The sequence below is a fragment of the Epinephelus lanceolatus genome, chromosome 15 (genome assembly GCF_041903045.1).
Source record: "Epinephelus lanceolatus isolate andai-2023 chromosome 15, ASM4190304v1, whole genome shotgun sequence".
Lineage (NCBI taxonomy): Eukaryota > Metazoa > Chordata > Actinopteri > Perciformes > Serranidae > Epinephelus > Epinephelus lanceolatus.
In genome coordinates this window covers 13,658,542-13,685,007 of record NC_135748.1, presented here as the reverse complement: position 1 = coordinate 13,685,007, position 26,466 = coordinate 13,658,542, and the positions used below count along the sequence as shown (strand labels likewise).

General features: G+C 41.8%; 1 protein-coding gene across 5 annotated transcripts in view; it reads right to left on the bottom strand.

The window, feature by feature from the left end:
- Positions 1–352: 352 nt before the first annotated feature.
- daam2 (dishevelled associated activator of morphogenesis 2) overlaps positions 353–26,466 on the bottom strand; it is a 120,824-nt gene continuing 94,710 nt past the window's right edge. For all 5 annotated transcript variants that reach the window (XM_033642162.2, XM_078174933.1, XM_078174932.1 and 2 more), the window contains 10 exons: positions 26,065–26,171; positions 25,028–25,112; positions 24,103–24,209; positions 23,039–23,127; positions 18,170–18,338; positions 17,278–17,385; positions 16,004–16,064; positions 14,625–14,756; positions 5,995–6,165; positions 353–5,340 (listed from right to left, as the gene is read on the bottom strand). In XM_033642162.2, the coding sequence (XP_033498053.2) occupies positions 5,128–5,340; positions 5,995–6,165; positions 14,625–14,756; positions 16,004–16,064; positions 17,278–17,385; positions 18,170–18,338; positions 23,039–23,127; positions 24,103–24,209; positions 25,028–25,112; positions 26,065–26,171 (1,242 nt within the window). In that variant the 3' untranslated portion in view covers positions 353–5,127. The remainder of the gene's footprint in view (positions 5,341–5,994; positions 6,166–14,624; positions 14,757–16,003; positions 16,065–17,277; positions 17,386–18,169; positions 18,339–23,038; positions 23,128–24,102; positions 24,210–25,027; positions 25,113–26,064; positions 26,172–26,466) is intronic.

The following is a 26,466-nucleotide window of genomic DNA, read 5'->3' as shown; positions in this document are numbered from 1 at the left end:
CAAACCATCACTTTATCAAAGTTGTCGTTGATTATAGACAACAGGATCCAACTTTGGAGCATGAGACATATTCTAACAGTGTTAGCATGTAGAAATCATTCTCTCATCCTGCATCAGCACACACCACTGAGTTCCTTCTGTGTCAGTACACCTACGACCCAAACATTCATCTCAATAACTGATTGTGAAGAAAAGAACACAATCAGTTGTAAGGGACAAAAGTTTATTGTAACCCTACAAAAGACACAGGGGGAGAAAAAAATACAAAACAAAAATAAAATTATAGAAAGAAAAAAAAAAGATTCTCATTCTTATACAAGTCTCAAAACTATCCATCGTACACGGACCACAGTTTAATTATTCATATTCATATTTTTAATATAACATTTTGTTGTAATGCTGTGTGTACATACAAAATATAGCAAACTAAATAAGGCAAATAAATAGAGGTACAATTTACAGGAAAATGGAACATTCCTCAATGTTTTAATCTTTTTTCAATCTTATCTCAAACATCAAGAATGGTGTACAAAATCCTTTTTTTTTCCAACTGTACATCTTTCAGTGGAGGATTTTTTTTTCCAACCATAAAAAATACTGACTCCTCACAATTATACAACCTCTAAAACTGGGTGCAACTTTTTCTCAGGCAGTACAAATTGTTGTGTAACAGGTGCGTTCCATATTGCAAGCAATTTTCTATTAAAGTCAACACATCACGCTTTGTGCACCCTTCTTTAGGCATGCAGGTCGATGCCAAGTGTGTGATTTGACAGAAATGTGGTGGTGTGAGAAACATTCCCCCCATTTTTGTCTTTTACACCAAGGCAGGTGACACAGACAGGTGAGGATTTCAAACTCAGTACACTCCTGATGCGTATGAGTGTCCCCTCTTTCTGTCTGCGTCCCTGTAAATCCCATCTCTGCAAATCAATCAAATCAAACAGACTGTTAATGTGTTTCCAGCGGCCCAGCCGGAGTCTCAACCTCACTTGCCCTATTTCTCTCTTTCTCCTTCACACCGTGTTTTTTGCACCACTCTTTCGTTGCACCCTTCTCATTTCTAGAGGGATCTAAGCCCCCAAAACGGCGCTGCAAATGGAAATGTCCCATAATAAAAGTGCATTGAACAAGCTACTAATTTCATTCCTCTGATTTCCATCTGTACACTCCAAAAATCAGCCAGTCAATGGCCAAATAAACATCCAAACATGTAACAATATAAACGTGTAATAATACTGACAATGTTGCAATACCCCCTCAGTAAATAGTCTGCACTACAATATGGGTTAAAGCTCTGGATTAAGAGTTTAAAGGGTCTGCCAAAGTCTGATATACTAACTCTGATTAACTTGAAAGACAAAGGAGCAGAGGTTAGGAAATCAAATAGCTCAAATATACATGAGATGCTGGTTAAAGAATTAGGCAATCATACGTCATTTACCTCCTTAAGATTTAGAACTTCTCTGATTAATCAAAGTGTCTGAACATTTTAATCTGTTTGGTTTACCGGTTAATCTCTAAAGTGTGGGACATGAGAACTCAAAGATCCTCTCTGCACTCACATTGTCTTATCAACCTCTCATCAGCTTGTCTCTGCTTCAGTTTGAGGAAAAATGTACGGACTAAACCCCTGGTAGGATGACTTGTCTCTGTAAGGTGACAGATTATGGATAACTTAAAAGTTTAGGTGAAAAGGAATTTTCTCTGTACAGGTCAAACCTCTCTGATGACATGCCAGCCACACTGAAGCACACCTGTTTGACTTCATATTTGGAGTTATTGTGCAGAGCTGGGGTCGAGAGCCACATCATGGTAAAGGGACAATTCAACCTAAAATCAGAAATTAATATTTCTTCCACTTACGTGTTGTGCTGCTTATGTGAACAGCTGAGTGTTGGAGAAATCGAGAGATGTCTGCCATCTAGTTCTATTATATGAGTAAGGCAGACATCTCTATGGCCGATATCTCAAACACTCGGCAACTTGCACCAAGAAAAATAATTTGGATCGATAAATAGCACAACATATGTATTTTTGATTTGGTGGTGAACTGTCCCTTTAATACTTTGGAAAGCTGCTTTTAACTGCTTGTGAACGAGGCACACAAAAAAGCACTATCTGAAGCCACAAGATGGCGCCAATTAGTCCAATTCCAATTGTGGGCTGCATTTCATGAGCAAAACACTGTACATATTTGGGAAAGCCACAAGCACTAAAATACATTAAAAGGAATGGTAAACATGTGAAAACAGGGTCAGAGGCACTTCAAGGTGAAAATGAAGCAGAACAGAAAAGCTGGCAAGGTGAGGGAACAATCAGGGGTAGCCATTACCACTGTAGTAATTACATACAATAGTGGGATCGTAAATTAAATACGAACTGATGTCCAATAATCCGACATTGGCAATGTCTTTTTCTTGCGTTTTGTGACACCACAGTTCACACACCAAGTGCTCACTGAGTCAAGTGCAGAGGGAAAACGTCTCAAGTTCAATGCGAGAAAAGGAAAAACTGTGACTGTTAATCACTTAACTCTTACACCTTACAAACTGAACGAGGGGTTGGTGTGCAAATCCTCTGGCCTGTCTACATAAAAGGGATGCATGCTAAAACATGAAGCCTTAGCTAAACATCCACAAATAGGCCAACAGGAAGATCAAACACAACGTGTCCATTTGCTTTGAAAAAGACCAATTTCCCTACTGTACTGCTCACATGTAGCTCTATACTGTACTTCAGTAGCCATGCGGTGCAGATGGAATGATTTAAATGGGTTATCTAACAAAAAGAGGGATGATTACCAGGATATTTCATATGTTCTTCATGTGCATGTTACCCTCTACCTGCTTATGTGAAGATATATATTCATATGTAGCATATGATTCTCGTTTTTAAATCAATCCACGCTTTCATTTGACATCCCAAAATTCTTCCTCATCCTCCTTAAAATTGACCAGGAGCAGCTCCTTTCACAGTGGAGCCCTCGTCCCAAGATTAAAGCCCTCTCTGTGGGCACACTTCTTCCTGTGGCAAGCCACCCTGCACTTTATGTCCATCTTGATATAAATGTTGTACTGAGGCGAGCCCATACTTTACACTGCAGCCTTTGTCATGCCTACTGCTAAGGTTTTAGAAATGCATATACATAAATAAAAAATATATACTGAATTGAATATTTCAAAAACTTAAAAGAAAAATGACCAAGGTTGGCTTCAGTATGTGGGTCTGACTCTTGTTTGGCAACAGGTTGCGCATAGTAACAGGGTCTAGTAATATCTCAAATGTTGAGAGAAGCTGGAAGGAAAGATGAAGGGAAGGACTCTTTTTTCTGTTGCTCCACTATATTTCATTTTCTACACGCTCTAAGTGCTTTGTTGTACCCTGACTTTGCAATAACACTCAGTAGATAGTGTGGTCTGATATTACAACGGCAGCTGAACTAAAAACAGAGAAATACTGTATGATGAGACTGAATCTTGGTCACAGAGGAATCAAGCACTAGTTTTTACCTCGAGAAATCCTCATCTGGGCTGCTGGCTCTGTCTTGAGACCACATGTTTTAGCACCAGTGGAACCGATCCTATGGATACTATGGATGAGAGTCATTAAAGGGCCCAATGAGAACTGCTACACAGCATCCTTTTGGCCGCTACTGTGAGTCCACATGGTCTGCATTTTAGCTGCAGCTGGGAGAGCAGGGAGAGCACCGTGAACTAACTGCAGATTTGAATTCATATATGGCGTTCCTCTATTATCACTGTTATAGATAAGGGGTCATTTAAGTGCAGAGAGGAGTGTTTCCAGAGGACACTGTACATCGGCTTGTGGAGTGTAAAGTTGGTCAGAAAAGCTACAGTGCAAACAAGACGTACAGGTGAGAAAAGGACAAGCAATTACCTTTTTTTTTTTTTTTTTTTACATAAAGCGCAAAATGTATAGAAATTCACTTTAACAGCAATGTGAACTTGCAACACCAACAAATAATGCATCGCGTGTACAAAACCCCAAAATGCCATGAAAACATAAAAAAACCTCTACATCTTTGCAATTAGCTTGTCTGCATCTAAATATAAATATATATCAACGCCTAATTGCTGTATGTTTTGTATTAATACATTTACATTTGTTTTCTCTTTGCTTTGGCACTGGTTGATGCCAGAACAATGTTGTAACCATTGAAGAATGGAGGTGAGGCTTGACCCTTGTGGCACAGTCATCATTTTGTCAGGTGGATCAAACTGAGTTGTTTTTTCCTTGAGAAGAGTTGTATCCTCTGAAACTGCAGCTCGGGGTGTGCATGAGTCCTCCCTGGGAATGCTTTGTGCTGGAGGAGGCCGTTGGGATGTAGTGATAACCCCCCTGATGTGTATCCTTCCTCACTCTTCCTGAAGCCTACAAAGCATTCTGGGATTCGCCGTCTGCACGCCCCTCTTTCCAGTAAAGGAAGTTCATGAATACCCATCTATTCTGTGGCTGAAAAGTCTCTTTTCGGGGGGACCCTTGAAGCAACCATGACTGTGGAGGTTATGGCTTAGTTCCCCCATCCCACCTTCTTTTTCAGTTTTTTCAAAGTCCTTTTTCCAATCCTTTCTCTTGGCCTCGAGTCTATGTACAGTGTGACTGGCTGATCCCAAAGTCCTGTGTGTTTAAGAGCCAGATAGCAAAAAGATAGGACTGCTTCAGCACCAAGGAACTTACAGAAGAAGAGCGAAAGGGTTTGTGAGGATAAAAAGAGCTGTGAAAAACAGGGGGTGAAAAAGAACTGGAAGCTTGAGCACAGTGTTAAAAGGATATGGTCAAAAGATATGGGATAATGTGTCACAGTGGTCTGTCCGTCCATTCATAGATCCCAACTGTCCTTTTGTCCAGCTCAGGTGATCATACGACGCCCAGGACAGACAGGTTGGGAATAGCTTTATAAGAACAATCAGAGGAGGGTGTTGCATCCTTCAAAACGGCGTGACTGTCCATACATGTTGCTACATGTCCAGTCCAGCCGTTATTTACATCCTCTCCAATGTCAATGGTCACTGTCCAAGGACCTGGACTAAAGGTGTTAAAGAGATCTACACCACGGCAGAATTTAAGTGTCTAGTGTTTTTTTTTTTCTTTCCTTTTCCCATCTTAGTAGTTGACCTTGGTGACAGCTCGTTCGCGGCCCCCACCTTCGACCAGCTGGTTGACGGAGCGCTTGCGGTTGCGCTTGAATTTATTCAGGTCCTTGTCGAAGACCTCGCCGGAACGCAGTGCTGACACCAGGTCGTCGAACTCCCCACCGACCTCCTCTGAGGCCCCGCTCTTCTTGGCCCGCCGTTCACGTTCCCTCTGCTCCTTGAGCTAGAAATGGAGACAGGAAGTTAGGGGACAAAGACTCTTAGCACTTAACAGCTGCTTCAAAGGAGCTGTATGTGACATTCAGAGATTTAATACAGCAGCAAACCACTATTTACTGTGCAAAGATATAGTCGAGTAAAAGCATCTTGAGCAGAGAATGAAGTCACGCTGTCTATGTATTTTGCTATCCGAGCTTCTCGGTTTTTTGTTGTGGTCAACAGTCTGTGCACGCATGTTAATGCATGCGAGTCCCTATGTGTGTACCCCATTGGCTAACTAATCGCCACCACTTTGCACTGTGCTCGTACAGTTACTGCTAAAAACACTGTCCCTCCGTGTTGGAATGCCGCTGTTGTACCCAAACCCACCCTCCTGTCCACCGCACCAATGGCTTTGTTAGCACCGTTGCTAGCACTGTTCAAGCTGTTAGCACTGTTCACACTGTTAGCACTGCTAGCTGCTAGCCATTGGCTCAACAACCTCGATGTTGAGAGCCTTGTTCAGACAATCCAGGCTCAGACTCTGAATCATAGATGCTCTGAATGTCACACTAAGCTTCTCTAAACACTTCAAATTTTAAATTAGAAGGTATTTGTTGGTGACAGGCAGGAAATAAAACAAAGGAAAAGTTTTTTTGTTGCAGGTTTATTGTCTCACCATGGCCTCCATTCGTGCCCTCCTCTCCTCCTCATCTTTACGTCGCTGCATGTTCTCCAGGTCTTGCCGTGCTTCGCTGAACGACTGCAGGAAGGTGTCGAAGATCCCGAAGAACTCATCGGGTTGCATCCTTCCTTCCTCCTCCCCAAAGTGCTTCAGAGATTTGGCAAACTGCACGGAGATAACCATGTATGTAATTTTCACATTTGGATAAGAAGTGACTCAAGAGCTGGTCTGGTAGATAAATACTGACAAAGCTGATAAACACACCGAGACAACATACTGCATTGCATGTACTGTATTCTCTGCTATGGCCCAGGTCTCTCATAGTTTGCTCTTGTAGTGAAAGGCACACGTGAGCCTGCATACGCATGCCTTTGCTCGGATTCATCTGCTGGTTTGCATGCTTGATGTTCTTCAAAAACAGCAGGAGCACTCTTTCTCTCTCTCTCTCTCTCTTACACACACACACACACAGTGGGAGAATGACTGCATGATTTGACCACCGTATGTCCACCCTGTTCAGTCCAAGCTGTCCAGTGCTCTGTGCCAGGACGATGCCTGCAGCCAAACCTAGTCTACATTCCCATACACACACACACACACACACAGCTTTGAACTGCAGTATAGAGCAGAAAACACAGCAAGGCCCAGCTGACATCCTTAAACATAATCTGATACTTACAGTACAATGTTAGTGCTACATAGAGGTCAGATTTCGTAGTTTGTAAAAACCACATTGACTCAGTATCTTGTAAAACTTCACACCAGGACAGCACCACAATTCAATACATGTGGCTACACAGTTTTGGCAAAACTGTAATACAGGAAAATGATCATGAATCCTAATTATATTCTTTCAACTTGACATCACCCAACTTCACTCAAGATCTCTAAAAGAGGCTGCGGGTCCTGAGTTTGGCCCTTTTTTAGCTCATACATGTTCCACTGTAGAGCTCCAATCAAACTTTGTTCCTGCTTGCTGCAGCTGAAAATGAAGTTGATGAGAGCGGAGATTGCGGGGCTGTAAAACCAAAATGATGATCCAAAACAGACTTCAAAGTCAGCATGCAGAGCTGAGAGAAACTGCCGAGTTGGGTGATCATTCTCTGTGGGTTCTTCTCTTAAAGTGACCCCTTTCACGACACACATACTCATCTGTTACAGTCTTTATATAAAAATATTGATAAGTGTAGCTTTAAAGTATCAAAAGTAAAAGGGTTTATTGTGTAGAATGGCAGTTTTTCCCTCCTTTACTACAGTGAAGCAGTAATGTCTGAGCAGAATTAAAGGTCCAGTGTGCAGGATTTCGAGGGGCATGCTGGCAGAAATGGAATATAGTAAGTATGTTTTCTTTAGTGTCTAATCACCTGAAAATACAAATTAATGTGTTTTCTTTTCCTTCTAATGATCCTTTTATAATTACATAGGGAGGGGATCTTTGTTTATGGAGATGTTTCTACAGTAGCGCAGAACAGACAAAGCATTTGCTCCAGATATGGCCATTTCGGATTTGCATTTTAGCATCAGCCACCATAGTTAGAAGATCATCTGTAACAAGCAGCATCGGAGTGAGACTGATTTTTAACGGATCAAATAACTGGGTCCGTTTGATTTGGAGAAGAAGAGACCTCTGTGGATACATTCAGCTCCTGCTAAAACCCCCTGAAAGTCTGAATCTTAAGTTATCAGACAAAAAAGATGAGCAGGCGTTAGCAGCTGGTGGATGAGCCACCCGCATGGACATGCCAAACAGTGTTGGAGAAACACTGACGTGAAATCGCCTTACTCAAGTGTTTTTACTGGTTTAAATCACCAGTTCCATTGGTTTTGGAGAGGAGGAGACTTCTGCTGATAATTCAGCTCCCAGTGAAAATCTCCTTAAAGTCCAGATCAGAGAAACACTAATTTGTAAAATGAAACTGCTTTATTTGAGTGTTTTTACTGGCTTCAATCGCCTGGTCTGTTTGTTTTGAAAAGGAAGAGACCTCAGTTCGCAGTGAACAAGGAACACTAAAGGAATTCTAACCAGGAGAAGTTTCAGCTGGTTGCAATCTGCAATCCTCACTGCTAGATGCCACCAAATCCCCCTAAATCTTACACACTTCACCTTAAAACAAACATATACCTAAGATTTGGATAAATAGTAATGTAAATGTAAAGTACATTAAGTAAAGGAAAATAAGGTTCCATAAAGTACAACTTCCTCATAACGACTATACTGTGTGTGGTTCTAGTGTTGTGATACGAAGGAGTTGGGGCTCGATCTTTTCTGAGGATGCAAAATCATCCTGTCATTATGGGCTGGTCACCATAGCAACCCCCACCATCATCCCTCTCCCTCCTGTAATTATGTGTCTGGTCAAATCTGTTTCCTCTCGTCCCCTTGGGTCTGTGCTAAATGAGTAAACACACACACACGCAGAAATGGAGAATATGAAGTCACACAGATTTAGCTCGTCTCACAAACACACACGCGGGCGCATGTGCACACACACACACATTTTTGTACACTGTTAAAGGCTAATAATCTTTTTGTATTCTTGATAGAGCATTTGATACGTCCCTGCTGTTTGTGTTTATTGAATTTGGATTTAAATTTGTTTATCACAGATGTTGATTGACGACACTGTCGAACACTTTGATTTAAAGTTGTTAAAAATCCACAGATTTTTTTTTTTTTTTTTTTTATTTACAGGCTGTTTCAGACTGGCTCTGGTTAACACATCATGGATCTGCTCTTGTTTGGCACCTTTTCCACAACCACTGCTTAAATCCTGCCAATTATACAGAGGTATTGTGACTGCTCTGCATGAGAACTTGCTATGAAAATGCACTCAAGGGAAACCCGATGAACTACACTACATCTATTTACAAACAACATCAGAAACATTTTTTTATCTAATCCAGCACAAAGAACTTGTGCGGGAAGACAGAGACACTCCTCAGAGATTCAGTGTGGTCTTATTGTTACTTGTGCTTTTCTCTGATCCCTCACCCTCTTTAAACACCAATACAGAGGAAATGAACCAAGCTTGGCTTTCAATAGTCCCTGAGTTTGTGGCTTGCACTCTGAAACTGACCTCACCTCTCCTCTCCACTATGCCAGTCTGCCAGCGGTGCTGTGCCAACTTATTAAGTGCAGGAAGAAAAGAAGTTGGGTGATGGTGTAATACTTGAGGTATTATGTATTAGCAGCTGGTAGGTTCAATGAAAGTGGTCAAGTGGGAAATAAGTTGTGGAAATTGGTGCTGAGCTAGAAATGACAATATGAACAAAATATTGCCTATGTGCAGAGAAACTACAGGGAAGCCTGCAGAGCTTCACTTAGATTCACCTGTATAAAAGGATCACCATGTTCAGCTGTGTTACATTGCTTTCATCCATTCATTTCCCCACAGCATGGAAAAACAGACCCCATTGTCAGTTAAAAGGCAGACACTCTGTTGGAGTGAAACTCAAACTCCAGACTTTTAAAACCCCATAGTGACATTTTGGCATGTTTTTACTCATTTAGTACAACTCACATGTACTTTATACTTCCACAAGCTATTGTCCAGAGTGAAATTTGGTACTGATATCATGTTCTCCACTGGATGAATTGTAATAAGCTTGACTTTACCTCAAACACTATCACTGGGTCAGAATGATAATCTGTACAAACATTTGGTTTACAACCAAATACCTGTAAAAACTAATGACATTAGAAAATAGTGAACATGTTAAACATTATACCTGCTAAACATTGTTGCGAGCAACACATTCTTGCTCCCAGACTGATGCGCTAAGTAGCCCTCTAGCATCACTTACAGATGCTCAGGGATGGCATGTCATGTTACACTCCTTATACTGCTTGTGCCTTTTCAAAATAAACTTCCATTTTACCGGAAAATGTAGTTTCCACTCATTAAATGCATACAATCTCTTTTCAAAATAAACTTAGAACACAGACAAAAAAAATGTTTTTTAGGTTTACTTCCTTACTGTACGTTCACACCAACAGCGACCAGAGCTTCCAAAACGGTGGAAGTCATTCATTTTCAATGACAGCCTGGCAACTTGGGCGACTTGGGTGATCTGGTCGTCAGCTGCGTGTCTTGGGCAACCAAAGCAACCGGAGCGGTTCGGAGGGGAGTTAAAACTCATTTAACTTTATGGTAATGAGCTCTGACACGGATCGGCAGCAACCAATTGGAATGCTGCGGTGCTTCGATGAAGCGGGTACCAAAGAGCAAGCCATGTAACTTTGCTTCCTACAGCACACTTGTTCCGACAATGGATATCGATAAGTTTATTACTTGCGTTTGCGCCCACTCAGTCCTTTATAATGTGTCGCTGTTCGGTTACAGAGACTAAAATAAAAAGAATGAGGCTTGGGACAGCGTTGCAGAGGTAGTTGGTTGGTCTGGTGAGTTTTGAAGTGTGTAATGTTAGTAACAGAGGAGAGAATTGCAGGCTAATGTTGCAACGTAGCATGCAAGTCTTCCTAGCTTGGTTTGAATGGGATGACATAAGTTTTCTGTTTTCATTGACCAAACTTAACTTTCTGTAGGCCAACTATGAGCTTTTTGACTGGACAACAGCAAGCAGCAACTACGCTGCTTTCAAGCCAGTAGTCCGCTGTGCGGCTCCTTTAAATTGACAAGCACGATCGAACGTTCAATGATTCACATGATGAGCAACGACCAAAGCTGCCACAAATATTTTTGACAGTCGTGCTTCTTGGGCGTCTGTGACAGACTTTGCCTCTTTGGAAGCTTCTGGTCTGAACGTACAGTTAGGTTTAGGTGAAAAAAAGCATATGATTACGTTTAGGAAAAAACATCATGGGTTAGCTTAAAATGAGTATGTTTGTGACCAATGTAATGTCACATGACATACATCACATACAGTACAGGCCAAAAGTTTAGACACACCTTCTCATTCAATGCGTTTTCTTTATTTTCATGACTATTTACATTGTAGATTCTCACTGAAGGCATCAAAACTATGAATGAACACATGTGGAGTTATGTACTTAACAAAAAAGGTGAAATAACTGAAAACATGTTTTATATTCTAGTTTCTTCAAAATAGCCACCCTTTGCTCTGATTACTGCTTTGCACACTCTTGGCATTCTCTCGATGAGCTTCAACCTGAAATGGTTTTCCAACAGTCTTGAAGGAGTTCCCAGAGGTGTTTAGCACTTGTTGGCCCCTTTGCCTTCACTCTGCGGTCCAGCTCACCCCAAACCATCTCGATTGGGTTCAGGTCCGGTGACTGTGGAGGCCAGGTCATCTGCCGCAGCACTCCATCACTCTCCTTCTTGGTCAAATAGCCCTTACACAGCCTGGAGGTGTGTTTGGGGTCATTGTCCTGTTGAAAAATAAATGATTGTCCAACTAAACGCAAACCGGATGGGATGGCATGTCGCTGCAGGATGCTGTGGTAGCCATGCTAGTTCAGTGTGCCTTCAATTTTGAATAAATCCACAAGAGTGTCACCAGCAAAACACCCCCACACCATCACACCTCCTCCTCCATGCTTCACAGTGGGAACCAGGCATGTGGAATCCATCCGTTCACCTTTTCTGCGTCTCACAAAGACACGGCGGTTGGAACCAAAGATCTCAAATTTGGACTCATCAGACCAAAGCACAGATTTCCACTGGTCTAATGTCCATTCCTTGTGTTTCTTGGCCCAAACAAATCTCTTCTGCTTGTTGCCTCTCCTTAGCAGTGGTTTCCTAGCAGCTATTTGACCATGAAGGCCTGATTGGCGCAGTCTCCTCTTAACAGTTGTTCTAGAGATGGGTCTGCTGCTAGAACTCTGTGTGGCATTCATCTGGTCTCTGATCTGAGCTGCTGTTAACTTGCCATTTCTGAGGCTGGTGACTCGGATGAACTTATCCTCAGAAGCAGAGGTGACTCTTGGTCTTCCTTTCCTGGGTCGGTCCTCATGTGTGCCAGTTTCGCTGTAGCGCTTGATGGTTTTTGCGACTCCACTTGGGGACACGTTTAAAGTTTTTGCAATTTTCCGGACTGACTGACCTTCATTTCTTAAAGTAATGATGGCCACTCGTTTTTCTTTAGTTAGCTGATTGGTTCTTGCCATAATATGAATTTTAACAGTTGTCTAATAGGGCTGTCGGCTGTGTATTAACCTGACTTCTGCACAACACAACTGATGGTCCCAACCCCATTGATAAAGCAAGAAATTCCACTAATTAACCCTGATAAGGCACACCTGTGAAGTGGAAACCATTTCAGGTGACTACCTCTTGAAGCTCATGGAGAGAATGCCAAGAGTGTGCAAAGCAGTAATCAGAGCAAAGGGTGGCTATTTTGAAGAAACTAGAATATAAAACATGTTTTCAGTTATTTCACCTTTTTTTGTTAAGTACATAACTCCACATGTGTTCATTCATAGTTTTGATGCCTTCAGTGAGAATCTACAATGTAAATAGTCATGAAAATAAAGAAAACGCATTGAATGAGAAGGTGTGTCTAAACTTTTGGCCTGTACTGTACATCATGTGACATATGTCACTAGAGTGCTATGCTACATACACTAGCACACTGCAGGACATGAACAATGATCTCCCACATGAATATTCGGAGTTTGCTTCAAAAACTGCCGCTGGCTGGAGCGTCTCATACCGCCACTAAAGGGCCCCTCGATGCCACTGACCAAGCGTCAGTATTTGACGAGTTGGGAGTGAGACCAGGCTGTTGTGAACATGTTAGTGTGCTGATGTTAGCAACTAGCTGAAACTGCAACTTGCTTCTATCAAATGATCCATCATTACGTCTGCTAATACTGTTTGATAAATCCATGGAGACATTCAAGTAAAACAGGTGTTATTTGGACAACCTGAGCACATAATGGGAATCTAAATGGTTACTTTCTCGCCTGAAAAAATATTAACAAAGTGAAATATTTACAGCCTTTTGCCTGGCTGCAAATTTTTACTGTTCTGCTGTCTGAACAGACACAATGCATTGTGGGGCAGCTGAATATGTCCAGTTAGCTCAAGTCTCATACTCAGAAATTGCCCCTAACATAGTATTCAACTAGGCATTTATCACATACACAAAATCCACATGCTATTCAATGTGAAGACACCTCAAACTCAATTCTACTTCTTTCTTCGTATGAATATGTTATCGTGTGATTTTTGAACACAGCCATTGTATTTACATTCCCCCTGTAATCAGCACCTGTGGTGATGGAACATCTCAAGAAATTCGCTACTCATCTTTTTTCTGTTTGAAACTGAGCTGTTTTGTTCTTGTACAGAGACCAGATCTTGTATTGTCTATGAACATGTCGATGTGTGGGTGTGTGGATATATAGTTAAGGATAAACCCAACCAGTCTCTCTGGATAAGAGAAAACCCCCCCCTCCCCTCTGGAAACCTCTGTCCCAATAACCCACATGACCTTGGACAACTGTAATCCTTTGTGATGTATGTAGTAGGGTCTGGTGAGGGTGTGTGTGTGACTCTTTCTCGCAGACACACACATACAAATTTGTTGCCATGGAGCTTTATGAGCCTCACTGGACTGCCTGCTCTGTTTAGTCATTCTCCTTTACCTTCTTAAGACCCAAACGCCAAACACACACCCTCACTTCCATATTTGTATTCCACTGGAAACCTTATGGAGCGTCAGAGAGCCTTGACAAGCACTGAGTTAATGCGTCAGTCTCCCCACTTACCAACCACACACATACACACACAGACACACATGTGTTAGGGAAAGTGTGTTTAGAGTCTGGGCCGGTGAACACAGGTTCTTTTGTTTTGCAGCAGTAAACGGTACTCTGCTCCTCCCGTTTCTTTTCCCATGACGTCCAACCTGGCCCGTTTTCCTTCCAATTTTACTGACCTCCTCCTTGAACAAATAATTAAGTAGAGGGGAGGCCCTAGGTGAAACCCAAGGGCCCCTCCTCTTGTCTTACTTGCGGTCTTTCTCAAAATCTGCTGATCCTTTGGAGATTTTTAGCAATTTGGGCATTTAGCATCATTACATCAATTACTTTTGGAAAGAGACAAGCCTTGTAACAGAGTGGAATATAATATCCGTGCTAATGTAACCATTGAATGCAAGATTTAAAAGCTTCCAATGCAACAGAGCAGCCAAGGCCTGCAAATTAAATAACATGTCCACATAAATCTTTTCAACACTGTCGTTCTTTGGGATCCCCCACAGTCCCACCGATCTTCAGCTTACATACTTCCTACCATGCATCAATACATGAGCCAGTAGGGTTCAAAAGGCCATGTATCCCAGTTGTACAAATAAGGAGTGTGTGGATTTAAAACACTAACTCAAAGAGACAAACACAAAGAAAGACGAGGGGGGAATCCAGGGTAATCTTTCAGTGCTGGGTTTCCCCGGCGCTGCTGAAGTCATCACACTGGACTCAGAGGGATGCACAGAGGTTTCATGGTTTCTCCCTTCAGTATTTTGTCTCTCTCCTCCACCCTCCTCTTCTGTCTGTCTAACATGAAGGTTTGGCAGTGAGGACTACTAGCACAGGGTGCATTAAAGCCACCCACATGGACATATGGACTTACAGTATTATCCTCTCTCACATTCCCATGCACTGTTTCACTGTGCAGCTGAGTGATTATGCAGTTAGCTACCTTGTCCTTGGCTTCACTCAGCTGGTCCTCCAGTTCAGAGAAGCTGAAGCCAGCCACGGTGATGAAGTCACCGATCACAGCCACAAACTTGTCCCCACGTTCCCTCGTCCTGCCCTGCTGGTAGTGCAGCTCCTGGAGGGGGAAACAAACAAGAGATGTTTGATTTTCAAAACCAAAATGGCTTAAGTTATGAGATTCTTGTGTGCGTTCACATAATTCGATAAGATGGAGAAATAGATACGTTTTTCCTTTATTTTTTTTTTCAAGTTTCAAAAGCCTTCCAGCCTGGTTTATTTTTTGTTTTTCATCCCACATAGAACATTCACATGACAACCCACAAGAAAGTAACAAAGTAAAAAAAAAACAAAAAACAGCACACGGACAAGAAATCTAAACAAAAAAGAAAGATTTTTCCTTTAAAGGGGACCTATTATGCTCATTTTCAGGTTCCTTCTTGTATTTTTGGTTTCTATTAGAACATATTTACATGCTTAAATGTTCAGAAAACACTTTATTTTCCTCATGCTGTCTGCGCTGGAACACCTGTATTCACCCTCTGTCTGAAACGCTCTGTTTTAGCACCTGTCTCTTTAAGCCCCCCTCCAGAAAAAGCCCGGTCTGCTCTGACTGGTCAACATTTTCAGGTCTTCTGCATCTCTGCACTCATTTGAGTTAGGGAATGACTGTAATGGAGAATCGCGGCACTTTCAACAGTGAAAAATCACTAATAAAATATTTTAAACCAAAATCTTCACAAGTCATGTTCCAACAGGAAACTGATCCAAAATCGTGGAGAAATTTGGCCACCAAGATCACATGCTTCCCTGTCGTTAGCATGTAGCAGTGTAGGCTACTTAATGCCAACACTTGCAGTAGTGTACCTGGAGCAGATGACCATACAAAGGAATCTGTCATGAACTGATGTCCTCTGGTCTCAAAAGTGGAAAAAAATCATTTTAGCAGCCTGAGATTTTTGCTCACAGGGATTACTTTTACATGTATTTACCACATTATTTGAAACCTTGGTCATATTTCATATGAACATTAGACATTGTAACATAATATATACAGTATGACAGACAATAAGGGATAGCACTCCATACTAGGTCCCCTTCAAGTCAGTGGCAATGGTTTTAAGGTGAAGTGTAAGCTGTAAAGTGTAATATGTTAATGTGCCTTGATGTGTTTGTGCACATACAGTAAACCCTTGTCTCTGTGTGTGGCTGCAAATGTAAGTTTGCTCTTCCGTGTTAGTGTGGAACATTACCAGCTTTTAAACACCTCACCCTGCTGTCCATCTCTGCCCTGCTCCAAAACATAATTACAGACAGGAGAAGAACCAATGGGAGGGATCGTGACACAAACACACAACAACTTACCGCCTCTAGTGCCTTTAGTCCACTTTTGATACTGTGCACCTCTTTTTCCAACTCAGCCAAACTAGTGAAAGACAGAAAAAAAAAAAAAAACAGATATGAAGGCAACCCTTGATTATTGTTTTGTACTGCGTTTCCCTACGATCAACAACTTATGTTCTAGTTTATATTTTGAATTTTGTTTTAAAGTAAAAGGCACCAAATCTGGAAAGAAAGCAGAAATTAGAAAGGAACTTCATAAATATACAAATGACCAACTTATGCTATATCCTGCAGTATATAATACTAGTCCATACCCATTGAGTTGTACAGCATACCATACCATAACTTAGTCATATCAATAAATAGAAATAAAACAACAACATTGGGCCACAGGGGGAGCCACAGCGATCGGTCGCATTTTAGCCATTTTTAAGCATTTTTCTGTTGTTATAGCGCCACCCAGTTGCCAATTAGAGTTAAATTTCTCCAGTCACCTTGAGGCGTCCTGTTCTACATATCTACCAAGTTTAGTAAAATCGATATGGCGGTTAGGCCTAGATAAGAAATTAGCTCTCTAGCGCCCCCATTTTGTTTGATGGGGTCAATAATGGAGGGGTCCCCTCAGATTATGTGTGGTCATATGCCTACAAAGTTGCGTGGTGATCAGTGAAACCCTTGAGATGTTATACACCTTTATGTGATGAGCCACGCCCTCCGCAATATTCATTGCCTTATAGAAGCTCAGTTTTAGTAAGTTTTCCAACTTTTGCCAAGAGGGAACTTTAGATATTGGTCCCTAGATTATGTTCACTGAGTTTCATGCAGATGGGTCAAACTTCCTAGGAAGAGATCGATTTGAAGTGTTTTTCAAAAAATTCAAAATGGCGGAAAATCTATATAACCAGAAGTTATGGGTTCTTGGGGCAAATTTGTTCCTCATGAGGAGAGGCATCTCTGTGCAAAGTTTCATGTCTCTACAACATACGGGGCATGAGATATGCCCATTCAAAGTTTGCAATTTCAATCTGTTGCTATAGTGCCCCGCCCCTTTGGCCAATTGATGTAATATTGCTTCATTCGCATCCTCCCATGACCCTCTACCACTGTGCCAAATTTCACATGGATTGACCAAGTCAGTGAGCAGAAAAACGTGGAACAGACACACAGACAGAGTTTTTGTCATTATATAGTAAGATATACAGTATTTTCCTGGAGTATTCACTACAACTACAACAGCTACGGTGAGAATGTCTTTCCCCTGTAATTGTCCCCACAGCAAACTGTTGTGCACTCACTTGACTTTGGCTGCCTCTGGTACACTGCTGAGGTCGTCCTGGATGTGCATTGTGTCATTGTAGTTCTTCTCAATGATCATGATCAGGTAGTGCAACATGGTGATGTTCCTGGTGAATCACAGGTGGAGAGAAAAGGCTGTTGACAAACGTAGTCTAGGAAACACTTCATCTCAAATACTTTAATAGTTTAAACTCTTGGCTGCTTTTGCACAGTTTAACAACTTTATTATAACTTTATTTGCAGAGTTATGGCATACTCACTACATGTCTTCACTGGGAATGACATATATTGTCATTTTTAGAGGAAATTGCTTAGATATACCACTATCTGGCATGTTAGTATTACTTTATCTGTTCTACAACACTATATATGTTTAAAGAATATGCATTTTGATATTGTTGTTTGTCTGGATGTCTAAAAAATTGATGATGGAACATTTTGTTAGCCCAAGTGCTGTATTAAAAATACCAAAATAAAACAAAGACTGTTGTTTCCATGGATTGTGTCACTCCTTTGTGTTTCCTCTCATTTCCATTTGGGATTAACAGTATATACTCTTGTTTTGGCTCTACAGTTCCCATCATGCTTTGGGTGATCAAACAGGAAATGTAAAATTGCAGCAGAGTAAGTGGTTGGCCTTAGTCCGATCTGTTTGTATTTAGACACTTGTAAATTGTGGAAAATCATGCTGCATTAGCTGCTAGCAGTCACTGTTGCACTGCAAAAATGTATGCGCAGAAAACAATCATCTGCATTAACTCTGAAACTGAATTCTATATTTGACGAGTATGATGCAAGATCTAAAGATCTGAGGACTCCATCCAAATGTATGGACATTTATCTGCAACTGACATCGGAAAAACTGAGTGACCACAGTCCCCCCTGGCCCACCTGTCTATGCTGGACTTGGTGTCAGCAATCTTGTTGAGGCTGGAGACCTTGAAGCCGTAGGCGTTGCCTCTCTGGCCCTTGTTCATGAAGTTGCCGAAGGCCAGCACCACCTCCAGAATCTGAGTCAGCCTCTTGCTGCGGACCACCTCCCTGGACGCATTGAGGATGGCTGGAGGAAAATGGAGAGGGAGAAGCAGCTGGAGAGATCATATAGTTGGTGATTGATATGTGTGCACTTTACTTAGTGCATCACTTAACCTTTTGCATTATATAATGAACTGGCCCTTTCCCATTCCCTTCCATTCTGTTTCTCTACTCAGCCCCCACAGCCCGAAGGTTCTCATCCTTTCCTTCATTTTAAACATCCTTCATGATGATTGATCAATATTCCCCCGCAACAACTGGGCAGCTCAGTGGGGAAACCCATCAAGTCTCTCCATCCATCCATAAAACAGCAAGGGGAAGGGAATATTCCAAACACAACCCCATGCTGTCCCTTTCGTTCCCCCTGAGAGCAGACTAGTCTGGCAAAGTGCAGGTGGTTCCCTCTCTCCACAGAGGAAACCTCAGTGTGAATGTGAAAATCATTAACAAAACCCATATTGTTATTGTTACAGTTCCTTCTGCAGTGATACAGCATGGGAACCATTCTTCTGGCTCTGCTGACAGTGTTCTGCTGGATGCAGAAAGGTCTGGCGGCCCACTGCACTGTCTTATGAAATGCTTCTATTGAACATGCTGGGTGGTCCTGGGAAACATCTAGAGTATATGACAAAGCAACGTGAATAATAAGGACTTTATTGTGGGCATCGATGAACACTGCGATCTGGGAAGCCTTGGATTCAACAACAAAGATTCTGGAGGCTTGAATCTATCCAGATTATGAGATTATTCCTGTGATTGCACTTTCTTTCCATTCTTGGTAGCCAGTAGTGCATGTCAGAAAATGCATTATATTTAAGTATAATGGATAGACTGTCTGATGAAGCTGCAGCACACACAGGGCTGAACTGTCAGTCAGCACTCTGCAAATAAAACACTGCTGGCACAAATAATGTGATATGCTCATCAGAGCCGAAACAGGCATTTAGGCCAGCGGAGAAGTGTCTTTCAAGTAGTTCTGGCTCAAACAGACACTATGACAGCTTAGTCATGACACACCCATGTGCGCACACATGCACCCACACTAGTCCATGAACCTCACTGGGAGCCTTTGAGTCTTTGAAGTCAGCTGCAGTGTTTCAGAGAGACGCTCTCCCCTCTCAACATGGGCCAGCTTTCCAAAACAGCCTCTGTGGTAACCTGGAAACTGGCTTGAAGGGTAAAACTACAGTGGGCCAATATACAGTTGGCCACCCGCTCTCATCAAGCACACAAACACACATGTGCACACTTAACACATAGAAGGGATTTCACAAGTCATTGTGAAAAACATTGGTCAGAGTGTTCAAAGCTGATGACATTTGCAGTGGCTCAAACTATTTTTTGCTTCTAGGTGTCTACAATTTGAATGTGGTGCCCTGTTCTTTATTTAATTTGATCTTTTGCTACATTTGGGTTTAACAGTGTTGTGAGAAACAGTTTAAACTACGGCAAAAGTGCATAGTTTTTCCAACAGAGAACGAGACTGATGTCTACTGATATTTCAGCGTTTTAAAGCTAAAGCTGCTGTTCCCTGTGTTGTGGTTGGAGTGGAACAGGCACACTCACATGACAATAGGAGGGGCATCAATTTTGCTAATGATCAAATCTCACTAATGCGCACCTCCTCATAAACAGGTGACATTCATCAGCCTGAAACAATTTACTACAAGTTTGTGCAGTTGGGAGAGTTTGGTGAATCACACTTGGAACACTTGTACGAACAAACCTCACAAGAAAATGTAAGAGAGGTTTAGGATAAGAATTCAAAAGTGTTCTTAAATGAGGCCGAATTTGTTAATTTCTCAACACCTTCTGACTTGTCTACCCTGCCTGTGGCATGCAGCTTCTAGCCCATTGCTTCCTACTTAAGTTACAGGGACACTTCACCCCAAAATCAACTGGAAGTAACACCTCGCCAACAACCAGTCAAGTTACAGTTTCCATGTCTGTCCAGACTCAAATGTAGACATGACAGCAGGCAATTCTCCAAATATGGATGTTGCAGCAGAGACGCTACAAATTCGAAAACATGGATGCTTCACACACATCTTCAACCCAGCAGCGTGTAAGATCTATACAATCAGTAGAGATTTAAGGTGGGCACCGAAGATTAAAGGACAACTTCGGTATTTTTCAACCTGGGCCCTATTTCCCCATGCGTATGTGTGCGTATGATTCATGGGTACCACTCGTTCTAAAATTGGTTCAGTATTGAGCCGCGAAACGAGCTAAAACGGTAATGGGGGCAAATGCGTCCCGTATAAAAGTGCTTTTTTCGCAACTGACCGGTTCAGATCACCAGTGCTATCTCTGTAAATAGCATATGGTAGCGGCCCTGGGGCAGTGGTGACTGTGAATGAGTGGAGTCAGCTGTCAGTCAGTGTTGGAGCAGAAAGGCGGAAGTTGTCCCCGCTTGGTAATGTAAATGAGTATGTGTGTATGAAGTGTGTGTTACGCTAGAAGAGTCAGAGGATGGAGTCTTTTACGTGCTACCCCCTGGAGTGTTACCAGAGTTTTTGGAGTGCTCAAATACACGGGCCTTTTTCCCGAACGCAAGAACAGGATGTCGTGCAACACCCCGTACAGCTTTCACAGGCTGCCTTTATCGGACGGCGAGATGCTGAAGTTGTGGCTAATTGTGCTACAAATGGATGCTAACACTCCTCTCCAGACACTGCGCCTTGCAGACCATCGGGTCTGCAGTGCTCACTTCTCCCAAGATGATTACTGCCAGCCGAAGAAGAGAAGACATCCAATCCCGAAACACCTCTTCCTCAAGAAAACGGCTGTCCCACGAGTAGAGAGAGCTACAGACACAGTGGAGCAAAGCTCGTGACATCACACAGCCCAGAGGTAAGGGAAAGGCTAAGTTAGCATGCTATTTACAGAGATAGCACTGGCGATCTGAACCGGTCATTGGCGAAAAAAACACACACTTCACACACACATACTCATTTACAATACCGAGCGGGGACAACTTCCGCCTTTCTGCTCCAACACTGACTGACAGCTGACTCCACTCATTCACAGTCACCACTCCCCCAGGGCCGCTACCATATGCTATTTACAGAAATAACACTGGCGATCTGAACTGGTCAGTTGCAAAAAAAAGCACTTTTATACGGGACGCATTTGCCCCCATTACCGTTTTAGCTCGTTTTGCAGCTCAGTACTGAACCAATTTTAGAATGAGTGGTACCCATGAATCATACGCACACATACACATGGGGAAATAGAGCCCAGGTTGAAAAATACCGAAGTTGTCCTTTAAGGTCTCCAATTCAGTGTCTGACCAAATGTCTCCCCTTCTGTTCCTGAGTTATGATGTTGAATAATGGCCAGATAAATGGCTGCATGTAAAATGTCACCACTTCTTCATTTTACTCTATTAGATATTTATGTGAAATTTTGTCATAATTAGCATTAGAATTCTTCTGTGAGGTCACAGTAACCTTGACCTTTAACCACCAAAATTAAATCAGTTCATTGCTGAGTCCAATTTGATGTTTGTGCCAGATTTGATGAAATTCCCTTGGGGGGTTCTTGAAATATCATGTTCACAGGAATAGAATGGATGCACAGACGTAAGGGAGGGCATAAAAATACCTAGTTTTCCGCTTACCTGTAGAGCTATTTACCAGTCTAGATTGTTTGGGTGTGAGCTGTCAAGTATTGGAGATATCAGCCATAGAGATGTCTACCTTTTCTCCAATATAATGGAACTAGCTCGTGGTGCTCAAAGTGCCAAAAACTGAAAAATTCAACAGTAATGTCTCTTTCCAGAAACCATGACCTGGTTACTCAAGATACTCCACAGACCTTGTTGTGAGCAGTTTCATGTAGGAACTATTTTGTTTGTAAGGAATTACACCTGCGCAGAAGGAAGCATGCATCTACTCATGGACGAGAGGCTTGTGCTTGTGACAGCGCAAGATGAACCATTAATGGTGTACTCCTCAGCTGAGCTTTAATGTTAGCTAGCTCAATGATGCTAGATGAGCTAGCAGTAGATGCACGCTTCCTTCTGCACAGTAATATCGTGGGTGTGTGTAGTTCGGTAGAAAGAAAATAGCTCCTACATGAAACTGCTCACAAGGTTGTTGTTTTTTTGGGTGCTTTGAGCACCACAAGCCAAGTGCCATCTAGTTCCATTATATTAGAGAAAACGTAGACATCTCTACAGCTGACATCTCCAACACTCGACAGCTCACACCCAAACAATCTAGACTGATGAACAGCACTACAGGTAAGAGGGAAAAATATGCACTTTTGATTCTGGGGTGGACTGTGCCTCTAATCTTTAAAAACGGCTCACAAAATTAAAGTTTCAAACTGATTAACAAACATTTGGGGCTGTAGTGAGTATTTGGGGCAGCTGGTCAGTGCATGTCAGAACTTATCAAGGTGACAGTGTGTGTGTTCTGATAATGAAGGAACAGGTCAGTAAGTGCAACAGTGTGGTTGTGTTTAATAGTCTTTGGAAAACAATGAGGCTCCGTGGCACAGAGGAATAATATATATATATATATATATATATATATATATATATATATATATATATATATATATATATCAGGCTTTGGCAGACAATACTAGGCATTATGATCAATTCATTTGTTTGCAATAAGAAAAAAATATAATGTTTCTAACCCAATCCTTTAAATGACTGATCACTGAGAGGTAAAGTCTCCACCTTATAGTGGCCTCTGAGGTGTTTGTCCTTACCTTCAACCTTAGGCTTGGTTTCAGCTAGACGCTCTGCAAACTTCTTCTTGAAGAACAGAGCCTGCAGTCTCTGCTGGTAGTGGTCAATTCTGATGAAGAGAAGAAAGAAGTGAAAGGAGGGGAAAAGGAAGAAAAACTAGAAAGGGAGGTGAGTTACATTTGTGTCCGGGGAGTGTCAGTTCAAAGCTAGAAATCACCCAATTGTACAAAACTCCCCCTCTCAGTTTTCACCGGTCCTTTTATCATCTACTACACTCCCATCAAGGCGGAGCGTTGACAAATTGGTATGTTAGACGTGCCCAAAAGTTCACTGAGGGAGTGGGAATTTCAAAGAGAGACCTGGAATATTAAATAGCAAATAAAGGGAAATAGCCAAATCCCAGATGTGTTGCTGGGACCAAAGGAGATGCGGTCAAAAAGAAAAAGTGGCCAGGGTAATATTTCACCGAAGGAAATGAAAAGGTTTAGTTATCGTGAACAAATAGTGCAGATTCTGAGAAGTGACAGAATGCTGAACAAAAGGCACTGATTTAAAACTTCTCCACTCTCTGATGTGATGGGCGCCCTCAAAGGGCAGCCATGACTCCTTTTCACAGCTAAATGATGAATCACACTGAAGTTTAAGGCTTGTTCTCGATCCCAGCCTCCCCACGCTGCTTCAAAAGCTCGTTCTTTTTCAACAGACATCGTGCTTTGCAATATTTTAGGATCTATTTGTGGCTGACTGGCTGATGTCTCAATTCTGCACAAAAATCTGCATGTTGTTCATTTTAAAAGCCTTCCTTTTCAAAAGCGTGCCATAGACTGTCAGACACTACTCTATGCAAACGTGTCACATCTGTTTTATCACGCAGGGACTCTATATATTCTCTATACTCTATATATTCATCACCACATCTCACTTTCTCACAAACTGAACTTGATGAAAATTGCAAATTATAGATGTGTGCAATTCCATGTTTTGCAGATGTTTTGGCTGCATTTAAAAGTGTAACAGAAATCACCTAAAACACCATTGCGGTTATCTGAAGCAGCGTGTTATACAATAATGTGGTCCTGTGTACCTGCTCATTTCAAAGAGGAAGCGATCAGCCCGGGCCATCCGCTCCAGCTCATGCTTGTGCTCCTCCAGGAGATCAATGTCACTTTTCTCTGGGACAAACTTCAGCAGCTGCAAAGACACGAGGACACATTTAATCCGAATGCTAATGCAGTTGTCTGTGGTGCAAACTGAAATGCACGGTATCTCACTTCTTCCTGGTATTGGCCTGACCACTTTAGCTGTAATGCGTGTTAATTTATCTTAACCTTATCAATACAACAGGACATACTGAAATAAACAAGTCACTGAACCCTTGAACTGCTACATGAACAGGGATATGAGCGAGATACATTTCAACTGCCAATTACCTTTTGGATTGTGTGGACTGACAAATAAAAGAGTTTAAAATAAATAAAAATTGAAAAGATCCAGACCCCTTGTACATGTAAGGAAAATTGTGCATTGGGCAGCTCATGTTTGGGAAATAAAGCCCGATAGGTGCAGGACTTGAGGTCTCAAATCACCCTGAAAGAGTTTATTTTGCAACAATGCCTTGCTTGCAACACATCATCCTGCTTATTACACAGCTACTTACGAAAGAAATCAATAATTCAACACAAATATTGATTTAAACTATACTTAACTATTTAAACTAACAATAGAATGCCATAAATGACCAAATCAGAACTGAGCATTCAACAAAATCATATATTAACTCAGGTTGTTTATTTTCTGCTTCATTGTCAGAAATGATTAACACATATAACATCACTTTGTCTGGGCCAAGCGCTGATTAGGCAAACTTCCCCAAACCTCTTGAAAGAAACAATAGCGAATCAATGTTCTTTCCCCATCAATCAAATCCATACACATTGTTTTTGCCTTCCCAAACAATTGTAATTGACTGCACTGCTGTCTCATATATATACAGTTTATGTTATCCTCACCTGCTCCAGCATATCTTTGGCTAGCTCTTCCCTCTCGTCCATCTCCAGGATCGCCCTCCTGATCTCTTCATTGCTCATTTTTAACCTGCAAAGGAAGAAAATAGTTAACTGAAAGTTGTCTTAATCACATGAATTAATAAAATGTGATTAATTGCCACATTAAAAACACAATACTGTGAGTGGACCGATGCTAATACTGGTCTGGACCAGTGTCAACCCCGGGCGCACTGCCAGCTGTTTTCAGTGCATCTGATCAGTGTTAAGTGTGCTGGGTTGTGATCAATAACAGCATTGTTAGTCTGTGCATCAAAGCCTTATTGACCAACTGCTGACCCCATTTGGGTCGAGTTTGTACCCTCGGGCCACTTGCTATTGACACGAGAGTGAGTTCAGGGACCGTGCTGCAGTTTTGTCAGACAGAGAAAGGTCTCAGGAAGCCTGTTTATTGATCTGTGAAGAGCTGGTTAGGATTGAAATTCTCCAAAGGGCTTCAGATCATTGCTGTTAGGAGACACACAAATGGAAACCATATTGTTGGGCGGATTTTAAATTAAGACAATTGATTCCGGTTCAGATATGCAAAGACTCAAAGCCCTTAGGGAGGGGGGAGGACATTTTATGTGTCTTCATTTATTTCATATGACCTAATGTGGAGACTGATAGTACTTGAATGTTTAAAAATAGACAAAAGTCTAGTTGAAATCTGAACAGTACTCCAGAGATACATCTTGGACAATGCTTTCTGTCTGTCTTATGACTCAGTTTGCTGTTGCCATGGATGGTAATTCAATTACACTGACAGATGTCCTTGTGTGTCCATTAAAAACACATTTCCTGCACCAGACATAAGAAGCACCTGCCCCAAGCAGCCGAGTAACAGCTCCAACCTCTGACCCAAAGGCTGCAGTGTCACTTATCTCACAACAGCCTGTGCTCAGAGCATCTCTTTGGACGTATAATCTAATTAACACATAATAACTAGTTGTTAAGTGATGGTATAATGTAACATAATTAATAATTCTGGCTGGGACCCATACTTTGAAAGCAGGATGACACAATTCTGTGCACGTCTACCATCGATGACTGACAGCTCTTTGACCTTCCGCGTGCTGACGTATATGTCGTCCATAGAGCCTGTCTCTTTCTGCAGAAAGACAAAGACAGAGATCACGATTAACTTTTTGCAACATAGTTCTATTTATAAGAGCGCTCATATAAAATGCAAAACCTCCTCCTCACATCTGTTTTACATCTTTATCTTGTTGAGAGATGACACGACCCCTTTTTAGCATTTAACAATGCGTTAATTTGGAGCAGATATTTTAAAAAGTGACTTCAAAAAACTCAAAAGACCCAGCTGTTGCAGTTTGATCAGTTCCACTATCGAGCACAGACTAAAAGGTTGCACTCCAGCCAAATACTTCAGCTGGCCTCAGGTC